At 34.6% G+C, this 14,476-nt stretch overlaps 1 protein-coding gene across 1 annotated transcript; it reads right to left on the bottom strand.

Moving 5' to 3' along the window:
- Positions 1–11,184: 11,184 nt before the first annotated feature.
- LOC149215283 (putative disease resistance protein At5g47260) lies at positions 11,185–12,669 on the bottom strand. Its single transcript, XM_089389681.1, has one exon. It carries the CDS (start codon positions 12,667–12,669, stop codon positions 11,185–11,187), a length of 1,485 nt encoding a protein of 494 aa, XP_089245807.1.
- Positions 12,670–14,476: the final 1,807 nt, after the last annotated feature.

The raw sequence follows: 14,476 nt of genomic DNA, 5'->3' as shown, positions 1-14,476 counted from the left end.
GCATTTTGATATACATATTTTCTTCAATGTAAAAGCATTGAAACTCTAAATAACTGACAGGTATTTTTGAACTACACATTTATTTATTTGTAGAATGCAGTGGCTAACAAAATAAAATATGTAAAAGGTGCACATAGTTTTTGGAATTTAATAATGGTACTCAAAATGGATTGTAAAATGCAATTTAGAAACCTCCCAAAAGTCCATTGAGGTTAGACAAATTTAAGTATCTAAGACAATTTAAAAGTACTGATGCATTCAGGGCAAGGTTCGGATACAAGGAAAACTGAATTTATGACCGGATAAAACTCTTTGAACATACTCCGAACGAGATATTTTATGGTCCCAGTTATCCTATACCCATGTATTTCGCCATATTTACCTGTGTTAAAAACGCATTCCACATTTCATCATTTATGATCAGCCAAGTTACCAATCAAATGTGTCACTTCATATTATTTCAGTACAGTATAGATAGTTCAACCTCAATTTACTGTCATTCTCTAAATAATGGTTTGCACAGATATATGCAAGACTTTTGTAGTTTGCACAGATATATGCATGGATTTGTAGATTTATGTAAACATTTTATTAACAGTATACACTTCTTTTCGATCGATTTATATACCTAGTTGGGTTAAATTTTATCCAGCAACCATATTTGCCAAGTAGATTTTGTTGGTAGGTTGCAGATTTTTATTTGCAGACAGATTAAATGAAGTTCTTAGAAAGAGTACAGATTCCCCATTCTGCAATACACATCAAGTAATTAAGAAGGAAATTGTATTTAGTGAAGGGTTGATAAAAATGTATGGGCAAATATTCACTTGGCAACATAGAAAAACATTTCCTGTAAAATCATCCATGTTGTATCTTAATGTTTTGTTCGGTCATGAATTAATGTGTTCAAATATATGTTTGGATATACATGTGAAGATGTTTTTAGTTTTAGTTGAGAGTGTAAGTCTCTTGTGTTTGAATATACATGTGAAGAAGCGTGTCTTAATGTTTTGTTCTGTCATGAATTAATGTGTTGAAATGTATGTTTGAATATACATGTGAAGAAGTTTTTAGTTTTAGTGAGGGTGTAAGTCTCTTGTGTTTGAATATACATGTGAAGAAGTTTTTAGTTTTAGTGGAGGGTGTAAGTATGGGAGGTCAAGAGGAGAAAATAGTGGAGCAAATTTTGTTATGCAGTTTTACAAAGAGTTACTCCGCAACTCCATATGAATGTAAATGGAAATAAGAACACTTGTTTTACTTGGTGAAGGAGTCCATATGAATGTATTTCATGTATTAGAATTATAATCCAAAGTTTTATTTTGTTGCTCCCAAATTTTTATTCTGTTTTTAACACATTTTTTTGAAAGAAAGTTTTTCTACAGTGAGAAATGGTAGCATTAAGCACAAGCTTGACTAATCCTCACATACCTCAGTTTAATGGGAAAAAATATGATTATTGAGCTATAACAATGAAGACTTTGTTTTTTTCTCAAGATATTTGGGATTTGGTGGAGTGACTAATCCTCACATACGTCAATTTAATGGGAAAAATTATGATTATTGGGCTATAACAATGAAGGCTCTGTTTTTTCTCAAGATATTTGGGATTTGGTGGAGAATGAGATCCAAGAACCAACGGATGCAACAACATATACTGCCTTGTCACACGCTGAAAGGGATTTGTTGAGTGACAACAGGAAGAAGGATTCAAAATCGCTCTTCTATATTTTTCAAGTGGTTCATGAAAGTATTTCCCAAGGATTGCAACAACAACAAAATCCAAGCAAGTATGGGAGACCCTCCAGACAACCTACTAAGGCATGACAAAAGTGAAGACAACAAACTACAAATGTCGGAAGAGACTTTGAGACAATTTGTATGAAAGAGTATGAGAATGTAGACTCATTCTTACACATGTAATTGGATTGGTTACTCAAATCAGGTCTCATGGTGAGACATTTGAGGAAAAGAGAATAGTAGAGAAAATTTTGAGAAGTTTGCTAACAAGGCTTGATTCCATTGTTGTAGCCATAGAAAAGACAAAGGATCTCTCACAATTTTCAATGGATGAGCTTTAGCATTGATGATTTCTCATGAACATAGACTGAATAGAGCAACAAACTCATCATTGAAGCATGCCTTCAAGACACAAGTTTTATTTGGTTAAGGTAGAGGCAGAGGAAGATTAAATGCTCAAGGTAGAGCAAGAAGCCCACATATAGGTGGAAGAGGAAACCTTCCAAACTCAAGTGGAAGGGGTAGCAATCAAAATTCAAGTCAAGGCCCAAGCCAAAATCAAGCACAAGGTCAGAGGCATGATAAATCTCAATTTCAATGTCATTATTGTAAGAAGTATGGTCATTACGAAAATGAATGTAGAAAGAAGAAACATGATATAAGTAACAAACCAAGTGAAAATTTCACAAAATAAAATCAGAACCAAGATAGCATGTTCTTAGCTTATAATGTAGCGCAAGAAAAACAAAGGGATGTATGGTTTCTAGATTCAGGGTGCAACAACCACATGACATGGAACATAGAAATGTTTCCAATTTAGATGAAAGTGTGAAATCTGAAGTGACATTAGGGACTCATAGCAAAGTCTTTGTCATGGGCAAAGGAAGAGTCAATATTGTAACAAAGAATGGGCAGAAGAAGTACATTTCAAATGTTTATTTTGTCCGAGGTCTGAAGAATAACCTCATAAGCATTGGACAACTCATGAAAAAGGGCTACAATGTCTTTTTAAAAAATGATGAGTGCACAATTTTGATAAGTCTCCAAGAAGACAGTTGATTAAAAATGTTCATATGATAAACAATAAGATGTTTCCCCTAAAGATAAAATCAAATTTGAAGGAAGAAGGTGCCCAAGAAAAACTGTCAATGAATTCACAGGAGGATGAAAGAAAATTTGCAACTATCACACAAACAAACTTTCAAACATAAGTTAAAGATGAAAACTGGTTGTGGCATTTGAGATTTGGTCATCTTAACTTTGGAGGTTTGAATTTGCTGCATAGAAAAGACATGGTGAAGGAATTTCCACTCATAGAAAAACTAGACAGCCTATGTGAAGGATGCATCTTGGGTAAACAACATAGGGAGACATTTTGAATAGGAAAGTTGATAAGGGAAAAAGGACCCTTGGAGATTGTACATTCAAACTTATTTGGACCAATGCAGACACCATCAATTTGGGGCAACGATTATTTTTTGACTTTCATAGATGATTATACAAGGAAGACATGGGTATAATTCCTAAAACAGAAAAGAGAAGTGTTTGAGCATTTCTGCCAATACAAGGCTCTTGTTGAGAAGCAAATTGGACACTACATCAAAGTTTTGAGAACTGGTAGAGGTGGCGAATAGATCTCAAATGAATTCCTTCGATTTTGGAGGGAGCATGTAATTCACAAGAAATTTACAACAAGATATATACTTCAACAAAATGGTGTCGCAGAAAGGAAGAATAGAACCATTATGGAAATGGAAAGAAGTATGTTAAAGGCAAATCATTTGTCAAATGACTATTGGGCTGAAGTTGTCGTTTGCAACATATATCATTAATAGGTGTCTAACCAACAGTGTCAAGAATATGGTTCCTGAAGAGGCATGGAGTGGAAGAAATCATAGTCACTCACATGAGAGTGTTTGGATGTGTGGCATATGCACATATCCCAAAAGAGTTAAGGAACAAGTTGGACAACAAGGGGGAGAAATTTATATTTGTTGGATATAGTGATGAATCCAAGTCATACAAGCTCTACAATCCATCAACCAAGAAGGTCATAATTAACAGAGATGTGAAGTTCATAAAACAAGAAGCATGGGATGGAAGTTCAGAGAAGACAATCAATGTGAAAACATGTATACCACATGAGGACAAAAAGGAATTGACCACATCAAGTAATTCCACAATAGTGACTCCTACTCCTATTCAAGCTCAACAAAGCAGTCAACAAGTGACACCGTCAACAAATAATATGATAGTGTTGCACAGTCAAGCAAGTGCTTCTCTAAGAACACTGCAAAGACCCACAATGTCATCTACTTCAAGCGCAACATCAAGTGACGTGTCAAGCCCATCTTTCGCATGTATAAGAAGACAAAAATTCAGAAATTTAAATGAAATTTATGAGCAAGATGAAGTTGATAGTAGCATTGGTCTAAATTCCTTATTTGCATTGTTTTTTCATGTAGATGATGCAATCCATTTTGAGGATGCAGTCAAAGAAGAAAAATGGGTTGTGACATGGATAAAGAAATAGAAGCAATAGAAAAGAATGACACATAAGAGTTAGTGGACCTTCCGCAAGGAAAAGAAGTTATTGGAGTGAAGTGTGTCTATAAGACCAAGAGAAATGTTGAAGGAAAGATTGAAAGGCATAAAGTAAGGCTAGTTGTCAAAGGATACAAGAGAAAACATGGAAGAGATTATGCAGAGACATTTGCGCGAGTCGCGAGGATGGAGACAATGCGTACAGTGTTGTCGATTGTCTCGCAACATAAATGGAAAGTGTATCAAACGGACATAAAATCAATGTTCTTGAATGGAGTCCTAAAAGTATATGTTGCGCAACCACATGGTTATGAGGTAGAAGGCCAAGAAGACAATGTGTATAGGTTGAGGAAAGCTCTTTATGCACTGAAGCAAGCATCATGTGCATTTTATAGCATGATAGATGCTTACTTGTTGGACAATGGATTCGACAAATGTGACAGTGAGACTACTCTCTACATCAAAGAGAGTGACGATAAGATTCTTATTGTCGTCATATATGCAGATGATTTGATTTTTACAGGTAGTGATGATTTCCTCATCACTGATTTCAAAGAAGTCATGAAAAGTGAATTTGAAATGACTGACTTGGGGTTGTTAAAGTATTTTTTGGGCATAGAAGTGAAGCAAACAGAAAATGGTATTTTTATTTCTCAAGCAAAGTATGTAGAAAACATTTTGGAGAGGTTTAATATGCAGAACAATAAGACCGCACCAACTCCAACTATCATGGGGTTGAAGTTGAGCAAAGAAGATTGTAGCAGCAATGTCAATCCGACATTATACAAAAGTATGATGGGCAGCTTGATGTATTTGACGACAACTGGTTGGATATAATGTATGTATTAAACCTGATGTCAAGGTTCATGGAGACACCCAAGGAGGCACGTTGGAAAGAAGCCAAAAGGATTTTAAGGTACATCAATGGAACAAAGGATTATGGTATTTTGTACACTGCAACAAATTATTTTAGGCTGGTTGGTTACACTGACAGTGACTGGGCAAGAAGTGTTGATGACAAAAAGAGCATGTCAGGATATGTTTTTCATTTAGGCTCAGATGCCATCTCATGGGCCTCCAAGAAGCAGTCGATAGTGTCATTGTCAACAAAAAGGTTGAATATGTCGCTGCAACAACAACAACGTGTCACACAGTTTGGATGAGAATAATGTTGAGGGATTTATGCCACGACCAAGAGGGAACAACCACTTTTTTCTATGATAAAAATCTCCAATTACATTATCAAAGAATTATGTTTTTCACAATAGGACCAAGCACATTGACGGTAAATATAATTTAATTAGAGAGTTAATTAACAAAGGTAAAATTATGTTGCAGCACTGCAAGTCACAGGGAGAGTTTGTTGATATCTTCACAAAGCCATTGGCACGTGAAAATTTTGTTTATCTCAGAGATTGTTTGGGAATTGCCAATAGAGGCAGTTGTGATTAAGGGGGAGTGTTGGAAAATTAATCCCAACCACCGCATTTACTAAGCTGGCAGAATAAATGAAGGATTTTTGTTTGCAGACAGATTAAATGAAGTTCTCAATAGGAGTACAAATTCTCTATTCTACAACACACATCAAGTAATTAAGAAAAAAAGTGTATTTAATGAAGGGTTGGTAAAAACTTATGGGCAAATATTCACTCTGCAACATAGAAAAGCATTTCCTATAAAATCACCCATCTTGTGTCTTAATGTTGTGTTTCATGAATTAATGTGTTGAAATGTGTGTTTGAATATACATGTGAAGAAGATTTTAGTTTTAGTCAACATTTCCTGTAAAATCGCCCATCTTGTGTCTTAATGTTGTGTTCTGTCATGAATTAATGTATTGAAATGTATGCTTTAATATACATGTGAAGAAGATTTTAGTTTTAGTCCACGCTTGAAAACAATTTGTTATGGGGTTTTACACAAAGTTACTACACAATTCCTGGTGGATGTAAATGGCAGTTAGAACACTTGTTTTACTTGGTGAAAGAGCCACATTCTCCATATAAATGTATTTCATGTATTAGAATTATAATCCAAAGTTTTATTTTGTTGCTCCAAAATTTTACTCTCTATTTTCTTGTGCTTTAAATTTTTGAGTTTTAGTTCCATTTTAGTTGCAATCTCCCCAACTCAAGTTTTGAGAGAAAGACTCTCCTCTCCCCAAATCTTTCATTTCTTTGCTTTGTACAAATTTCCATATCATATTTTGACCTACATAAATTCTCATAGAACATGCAATTCTGCCATAATTTGCAGAGAGATAAACATATACTTACCAACGTAACAAGTGGTAAATGAAGTCTCCTTGCTCCATCTAGGATGGAGAAATAGTCCAACTTTTTCTTGCTTAGCAGTGGCCTTCCATATATTCACAGGATTGTTATCCTATTATGACAATGATGTATCTCGAATGGTTCCAGATTTAGGAACCCTCTTCACCAAGGATTTGTGATCCACACACAAGATTCAATATTCGAGTGGAAGGTAACCTACCTCATAATACATCATGCTTGGGGTCATATAAAGTGTGCAATTCAGCTAGAGTATTACAACAACTATGATATTTTGCTTGCGCTCACCTAAAGGGTGCAGTTCATTTGGGATAGATTGCCACTGAGACTAGGATTTCCCACGTTTTGGTCAACAAACCTCGATTTCTAATAACTACACTATCCATTCATCTCCATGGCATATAGGTTGAATAATGAAATGTGACTTATCTTTTGGTATCAACATCAAAATCAAGCTAGTACAAAATAGCATTATCATTAGCTTCAAAATTCAAACTATAGAATAGTTTTATCGAAAACTCTTTCTTAATTGCTAAACCAACATAAAAAAAAAAAAAAAGAGTATAAAAAAGTGTTATCAGTTTCTCTTAGCTAATACTATCCATGAATCATCCAATCACACCCACGAGTCAAAAGAGTGTTATCAATTTCTCTTAGCTAATATTATCAATAAATCATCACATCACACCCACAAGTTGATATCTTTCTGATTATTCATTCACAATAAAATAACACAAAAAATATACAAGCAACCCACCAAAGAAACATCTTCTACCAAAACTGTTATGTTTTATTCTTTTTAAGGAAAATTATTACATTTAAACCTACTATACACTCCATTGCAATAGTTGTGGTAACTATATTTTTAGTTTATGAAACTAAATAACAGCCATAACATTTATTTAAATTTAAATAAAAGCAACAACATTTACTTGAATAAACATAAAAATTAAATTGTTGTCATATTTTTTATATTTTGTTATTAAATTGGTGATTTACACCATGTGAAATATATGAAACTAGAGAAATCCAAAGTTGAAATCCCCTGTTTTGGGCACCTGGCTGTAATACTTTTTTTTAAAATAAATCCTCAACTAATTAGAGCACGCAGCCCTCTGCTAATTTCCTAGAGCAAAAATGGTTGAAATGGAAAAATGAAGCCCGTTCGTTCATTTTGCGGTTGTGCCTCTCTTTGTCTGTGCTTGAAAGCTGGCATTCTTAGAGTACTTATGGCAATCAGAAGACGAACCTTAACCTCTTTTCTTCCTGCCGGTGACGCCTACAGTGGAGTCCGTATAATCAACGCTGTAAAATAAGAACAGAGGAAATTAATTTCGTAACAAATGCATGTCATTTTCAAATAATGTTTACACCAAATTTGTAAGGCATGGACAAAGTTTCTGCATAATTCAAATTCCATTTAAGTTAAAATTTAGTCGGAAGGATCTTACCTCATTTGAAATTGATTTACATATTCGAAAATATGTTTTGAATAAATCTAAACTTGGACACTCTAATTAGGCTGCTCAACAGAAATAGAACATCAGACATCTAAGCTCCAAATACTTATGCAATGAAGTTAAATTAATTTAAATGAAGCCCAAATAATCAATGGAGACAGAAGTTGAGTTTGCTGCTAGAGTCGCGGGGGGCATTTATTGTTTTGGGCATTTACTACGACTTGGAATATGCAGCGGCCGCTGCCCATGGGTTCATCCTTTGCCAATTACTGGCCAGTGGCTTCCCTTGATAATAGGCTTGCTATATTAGATATTTTATGGGAAATCTATGTGGTATTGAAGGATCTGAGCTAAATATTTTTGGGAAACAGTTTATAATTTTGAATGACAGGTCAAAACCTATGGCAACTTTCCGAAGAACTTAGCCCACTTGTAAATTTGGAATAAAACTCACTCTCAAATTCTAGACAGTTATCAAAAACCCTCGAAGTAACGTTTATGGTAGGTCATAATTAAACATCTCTGCGAATTCGAATTTTCTATTTTGCATACCATGCAAAACTATCAACCGTATATTGATCCATTAAAACTTAATAAGAAGTGTAAAATTTCCACACAATTTGCATTGAAAGTTGGGTGGATTTTACAATTTGTGTAGCAATATAAATGAAATGACTAGCAAATTTAACAAACAACTATGATAAAATATCAAAATATTTATTTTTAGTATATATTATATATTTCATTATATTAAAAAAAACATAAAAATTAAAAAAATTATAGTTTTTAAGTATGGGGATTTACGCAGTGCATTATATTAGATATCATTTTTGGGATTCAACTGCGTTAAGTAAGTCATTCAAACGTATGACCATTTCCATGAGAGGTAGTCGTAACTGACTAATTTCTCATGATTTTTGAATAGTTCACTTAGCACTCATTGCATCGGGTGATGCTCACAGGGGTGAAGAAGTGGGATTGAAACTAGTGAAATGTGGAGAACGAATCACATAGCATCAATCATCACTTCCGGGGCTTGCACCCGGTAACCAGGACTTCCCAGGAGGTCACCCATCCCAGAACTCCTCTGGCTCAAGCGCGCTTAACTGTGGAGTTTTCCCCACAATCAAGCCCACTTAGCTTGCTACCCCATTTGCAAAACCTTAGCAAGTATTGTGCCTCATGAACCATTCAAGAAGAGATCCCTTGACTCTTTTTGAATTTAAGTATGGGGGATTTACGCAGTGCATTATATTAGATATCATTTTTGGGATTCAACTGCGTTAAGTAAGTCATTCAAACGTATGACCATTTCCATGAGAGGTAGTCGTAACTGACTAATTTCTCATGATTTTTGAATAGTTCACTTAGCACTCATTGCATCGGGTGATGCTCACAGGGTGAAGAAGTGGGATTGAAACTAGTGAAATGTGGAGAACGAATCACATAGCATCAATCATCACTTCCGGGGCTTGCACCCGGTAACCAGGACTTCCCAGGAGGTCACCCATCCCAGAACTCCTCTGGCTCAAGCGCGCTTAACTGTGGAGTTTTCCCCACAATCAAGCCCACTTAGCTTGCTACCCCATTTGCAAAACCTTAGCAAGTATTGTGCCTCATGAACCATTCAAGAAGAGATCCCTTGACTCTTTTTGAATTTAAGTATGGGGGATTTACGCAGTGCATTATATTAGATATCATTTTTGGGATTCAACTGCGTTAAGTAAGTCATTCAAACGTATGACCATTTCCATGAGAGGTAGTCGTAACTGACTAATTTCTCATGATTTTTGAATAGTTCACTTAGCACTCATTGCATCGGGTGATGCTCACAGGGGTGAAGAAGTGGGATTGAAACTAGTGAAATGTGGAGAACGAATCACATAGCATCAATCATCACTTCCGGGGCTTGCACCCGGTAACCAGGACTTCCCAGGAGGTCACCCATCCCAGAACTCCTCTGGCTCAAGCGCGCTTAACTGTGGAGTTTTCCCCACAATCAAGCCCACTTAGCTTGCTACCCCATTTGCAAAACCTTAGCAAGTATTGTGCCTCATGAACCATTCAAGAAGAGATCCCTTGACTCTTTTTGAATTTAAGTATGGGGGATTTACGCAGTGCATTATATTAGATATCATTTTTGGGATTCAACTGCGTTAAGTAAGTCATTCAAACGTATGACCATTTCCATGAGAGGTAGTCGTAACTGACTAATTTCTCATGATTTTTGAATAGTTCACTTAGCACTCATTGCATCGGGTGATGCTCACAGGGGTGAAGAAGTGGGATTGAAACTAGTGAAATGTGGAGAACGAATCACATAGTTCTGGGATGGGTGACCTCCTGGGAAGTCCTGGTTACCGGGTGCAAGCCCCGGAAGTGATGATTGATGCTATGTGATTCGTTCTCCACATTTCACTAGTTTCAATCCCACTTCTTCACCCCTGTGAGCATCACCCGATGCAATGAGTGCTAAGTGAACTATTCAAAAATCATGAGAAATTAGTCAGTTACGACTACCTCTCATGGAAATGGTCATACGTTTGAATGACTTACTTAACGCAGTTGAATCCCAAAAATGATATCTAATTATAGTTTTATTTTAAATTAATTTATTATTAATTATGAAAATGTTAATATACTTTAACTATGACCATTTATTCTTATTTTATTATGGAAATTTTCAATTTGTAAATAACTTTTCATATAATACAATAAGCCAATATTATAACTTATCAATACCACATATACAAAATAAAACATTTTGACATAACATTTTTTTGATTAACTAATTTAAAATAAATTAATTCAAATAATATAATTAATTTGGAAATAAATCTTAATCCTTAATACCATGAATATTTTGATGCATTTCATATTATTAATAGTTATTCAAATCTTCTTTTAAAATAAAATATTTGAATAATTCATACTTTACATAATTCATTCCATACATAACGCAAGCAGGTAATCTTCTGTCTTGAACACGCATACTGACTCGAATGCGACCATCAAATATTTCTGTATTAAACAACCATTCTGCAATCTCCAGAAATCTTGGAAGGGGATTAGAAACTAGCACTTACCCGGATGTATGAAGAAGGTTTCTCTATAGCATCAAATGGAGAGGTTAATAGCTTGTAGGTACTCTATTCCGCCACAGTCACCGCTGATGAGGCACCAGCCTCAATAAAGGCAAAAGCTGAGCCGTACACCCGCAGCGAGAATCCAATTTTCCCTCTTTCCTGGAAATAATTTCCGTAAACTGTCGAATTCTTATGTCGACCATTTTCCCAGCATATGGTGTAACCGTTTATTGTCAATTTGATACCACCGTCTTTCAGAAGTTGCCAGGTACGATCGCACTTCCAGATGCCGTCTTCCCAGCCTGGACACCCTTTCACCCTTATTTCTTCAAGAATTCTAGTCTGCCTCTGTAATGCTTCGGTGATATCATTCAACTGATTGCAGTATTTCATCTGCAAACACTTCAACTTTGGCAATGCACCATCGCGCAAGGGAGGAAGGTTTTTCAAACTGTCAAAACGTTTGATGACCAAGTTCTCAAGCTTGGGAAATGCCCCATCTGCACCAAACTCCTTTGGAAAGACCTCGCACTTTTCGTTGCTTGACAACTTTAGCTTTCTCAAATTAGGAATAGTTTCGAGGCCTTTATATTCTTCTGTCTTGCTGTTATCCCCATGTAACTCCAGCTCCATGAGGTTCTGAAGCCCAAAGATCCAATCTTGCACCACGCACCTCTTTAGATGAAGAATTTCAAGGCGTTCCATGACTTTTATGTCCTCGGGAAGACGGAGACGGCAACAAGAATCTTGGGAAGAAGCAACATATTTGAAGGAAAAGGCCCGCATACTTGTCATGTCTTCAAAAGTCCCCTTCTCAAGTTGAATAAAACGTTGTGATGAAGAAGCTTCAAGTGTTAATGATAAGTGCTGCAAAAGGGTCATTCTTTTCAGTTCCTTCAATTGCAAGGCCTTTGCATTTGCTGCCTTTCCCCTCTTCAACACAGCGCTCGATTGGAAGGCCCTTGAATCGGCGTCCTTTTTGCTTTTGAATACAAGCCCTTTCAATGTGTGTAAATTAATGAGCTTCGATATCCCGACAGGCAGCAACTCCAAGTTGTCGGAACCCTTCAGATTTAGATGTAGCATAGATCTATGTTCACCTATCCCTGAATACAGCTCACATAGATCTTCACACTGACTAACATCTAAAAATTGGAGTCTTCGCAGTTCAGCCAATGACTTAGGAAGCTTTTTAATCTTTGTCTGAGAGAGATTCAAAAACTTCAAATGTTTTAAACACCCGACAGATTCGGGCAAAGAATGAATGGGTGTGTTGCTTAAATCTAATACAGCCAGATATTTCATATCATGAAACACACTTTTTGAAATTGATTGAAGATTGAGATTATTCCCTAGCATTAGGGTCCGGAGCCTTGGACACCTGATGTTTTCGCCGATTGTTGCTATATTGTTTTCAATAAAAGAAACTCTACGGAGGTCACGGCACTTACCCACTGGGAATTCTTTCAATTCCTTTCCTGGCATCAACAAGCATCTGGTTTTTTTGTGGGACTCTGAAACAGCCAAATCATGCAGTAAGTCATGCATTTTGCAGTACTTTAAATATAATTAATATTTATAGTAAATTAAATAAATTATATTAGAAACCAAGTAAAAGGTTAGTGTATTTTTTTTTTAATTAATATTTATAGTAAATTAAATAAATTATATTAGAAACCAAGTAAAAGGTTAGTGTATTTTTTTTTTATAGTAAAGAGAATTTGTAATTTCTTGGTTAGATATATAAGTATTTATAATTTAATTAGAACTGAAATTTTATGAAGTGGGAAAGTTTACTATTTTAAATGTTTGTAATGAAATTTGAAATTAAGTAGAATATCATTATACCAATTACACATAATTCTAAAAAATATATCAATAAAAATTAACATTTTAGACATGATCTAAAAATAACAAGATCTATTTTATTTATTTAATTTGATTTTTTAAATATTTGTAATGAATTGTTATTTTTTTGAATGTTATTATTCCAACCACACATAGTTCCAAAAAACAAATATTTATTTAAGTTGTTTTTTAAAATATGTGTGATGAATTGTAATAAGTTGATTTTTTAAATATTTGTGATGAATTGTTATTGAGATGGTATAATTCAATTATAATAAGAGTTTTAAAAGTATTAATATTATGAAATAAATATCTGTAATTTTAACTTTTTTAGAAAGAAATTTTAATAATAATTACTTCAAAAATATAATTATATACTTTTAAATTTTATTGGAATTAAATTATTGACGATTTAAATCAATGACATTTTTTTGGTCAGTTGTTTAATAATATACTCATTCATTATCAATTTAAAATTTTATGGACTAATTAAAAGAAAAGACATATTACCATAAGTTGATATTTTAAATAATGTAACATATAGCAAGATATCATGAATTATTTTCACCAAGTTTAAATTGCATTTATGTTTTGTTACTATTAAACTATTGGATTTAAAATAGCCAGAACAAATACTGTTATTTATTATTTTAAAATATTTTGGACAGAATATAAAAGAAAATAAAAAAGAAAAGAAAAACAGTTACAACAACTCTTGAAGCAGTTGGAAACAGTTCCCACCACTTTTTTCCCAAAAGGGAAAAGGGAAGAGCTGGAAACAATTGCCACCACTTTCCCCAAAAGGGAAAAGAAAGGAGCAACAAGGGCATTTTTCCCTGAGCTCGATTGGGATACCAGTGGGAAGATTTCAGTGTTATGGAAAATAGTCGAGTGGGTATGGGACTTGAGGTTAGACAGTAGTCTTGATGCCCAAGATACCTAACTGTCTTTAGTTCAACTGTTAGGAGCAGGAAGTGCAACCTTGGTGAGACCTTCCAGAAGGATTGTTGATTTGTAGGGAACAAACACTAGTAACAGATAAGTACTCAAGGAATTCTAATTACTTATGACAGTTAAAATGGTATGTAATAGGAGTAATGATCTCACTGATTTGTAGGGAACAAACACTAGTAACAGATAAGTACTCAAGGAATTCTAATTACTTATGATAGTTAAAATGGTATGTAACAGGAGTAATGATCTCATTGCTTGTCTTAGGCTACTGTTCATTTATGGAGATATTTGAATATCGGACTTATTCATCATAGAAAAGAAAATGATGCATAGTATTTGCTCTAGTTACTTTGTACAAATAATCTAAACCTCCTAGCAGTACTTTAGTATCCTGAACCTACTTAATATTTGTTGTAAAAGGAAGAAAACTATTGATTATAGTATCTTGAAGCCATTTTATGTCTATTGTATAAAAGGAAAAACAACTACTACTATTATGGTAATAGAGTTTGAGTTTTTGTCCATAACCTATTACACTATAAATAACCTGGAA

Source organism: Pinus tabuliformis, chromosome 1_1 (assembly GCF_031772625.1).
Source record: "Pinus tabuliformis cultivar Carrire ecotype Pingquan chromosome 1_1, CPIR1, whole genome shotgun sequence".
In the NCBI taxonomy this organism is placed as follows: domain Eukaryota; kingdom Viridiplantae; phylum Streptophyta; class Pinopsida; order Pinales; family Pinaceae; genus Pinus; species Pinus tabuliformis.
This window is presented reverse-complemented; position numbering and strand designations above follow the sequence as displayed.

What these genes read in the sequence shown, in the direction of transcription:
- LOC149215283 (XM_089389681.1), bottom strand. Translation starts at nt 12,669, where the DNA reads ATGCATGACTTACTGCATGATTTGGCTGTTTCAGAGTCCCACAAAAAA.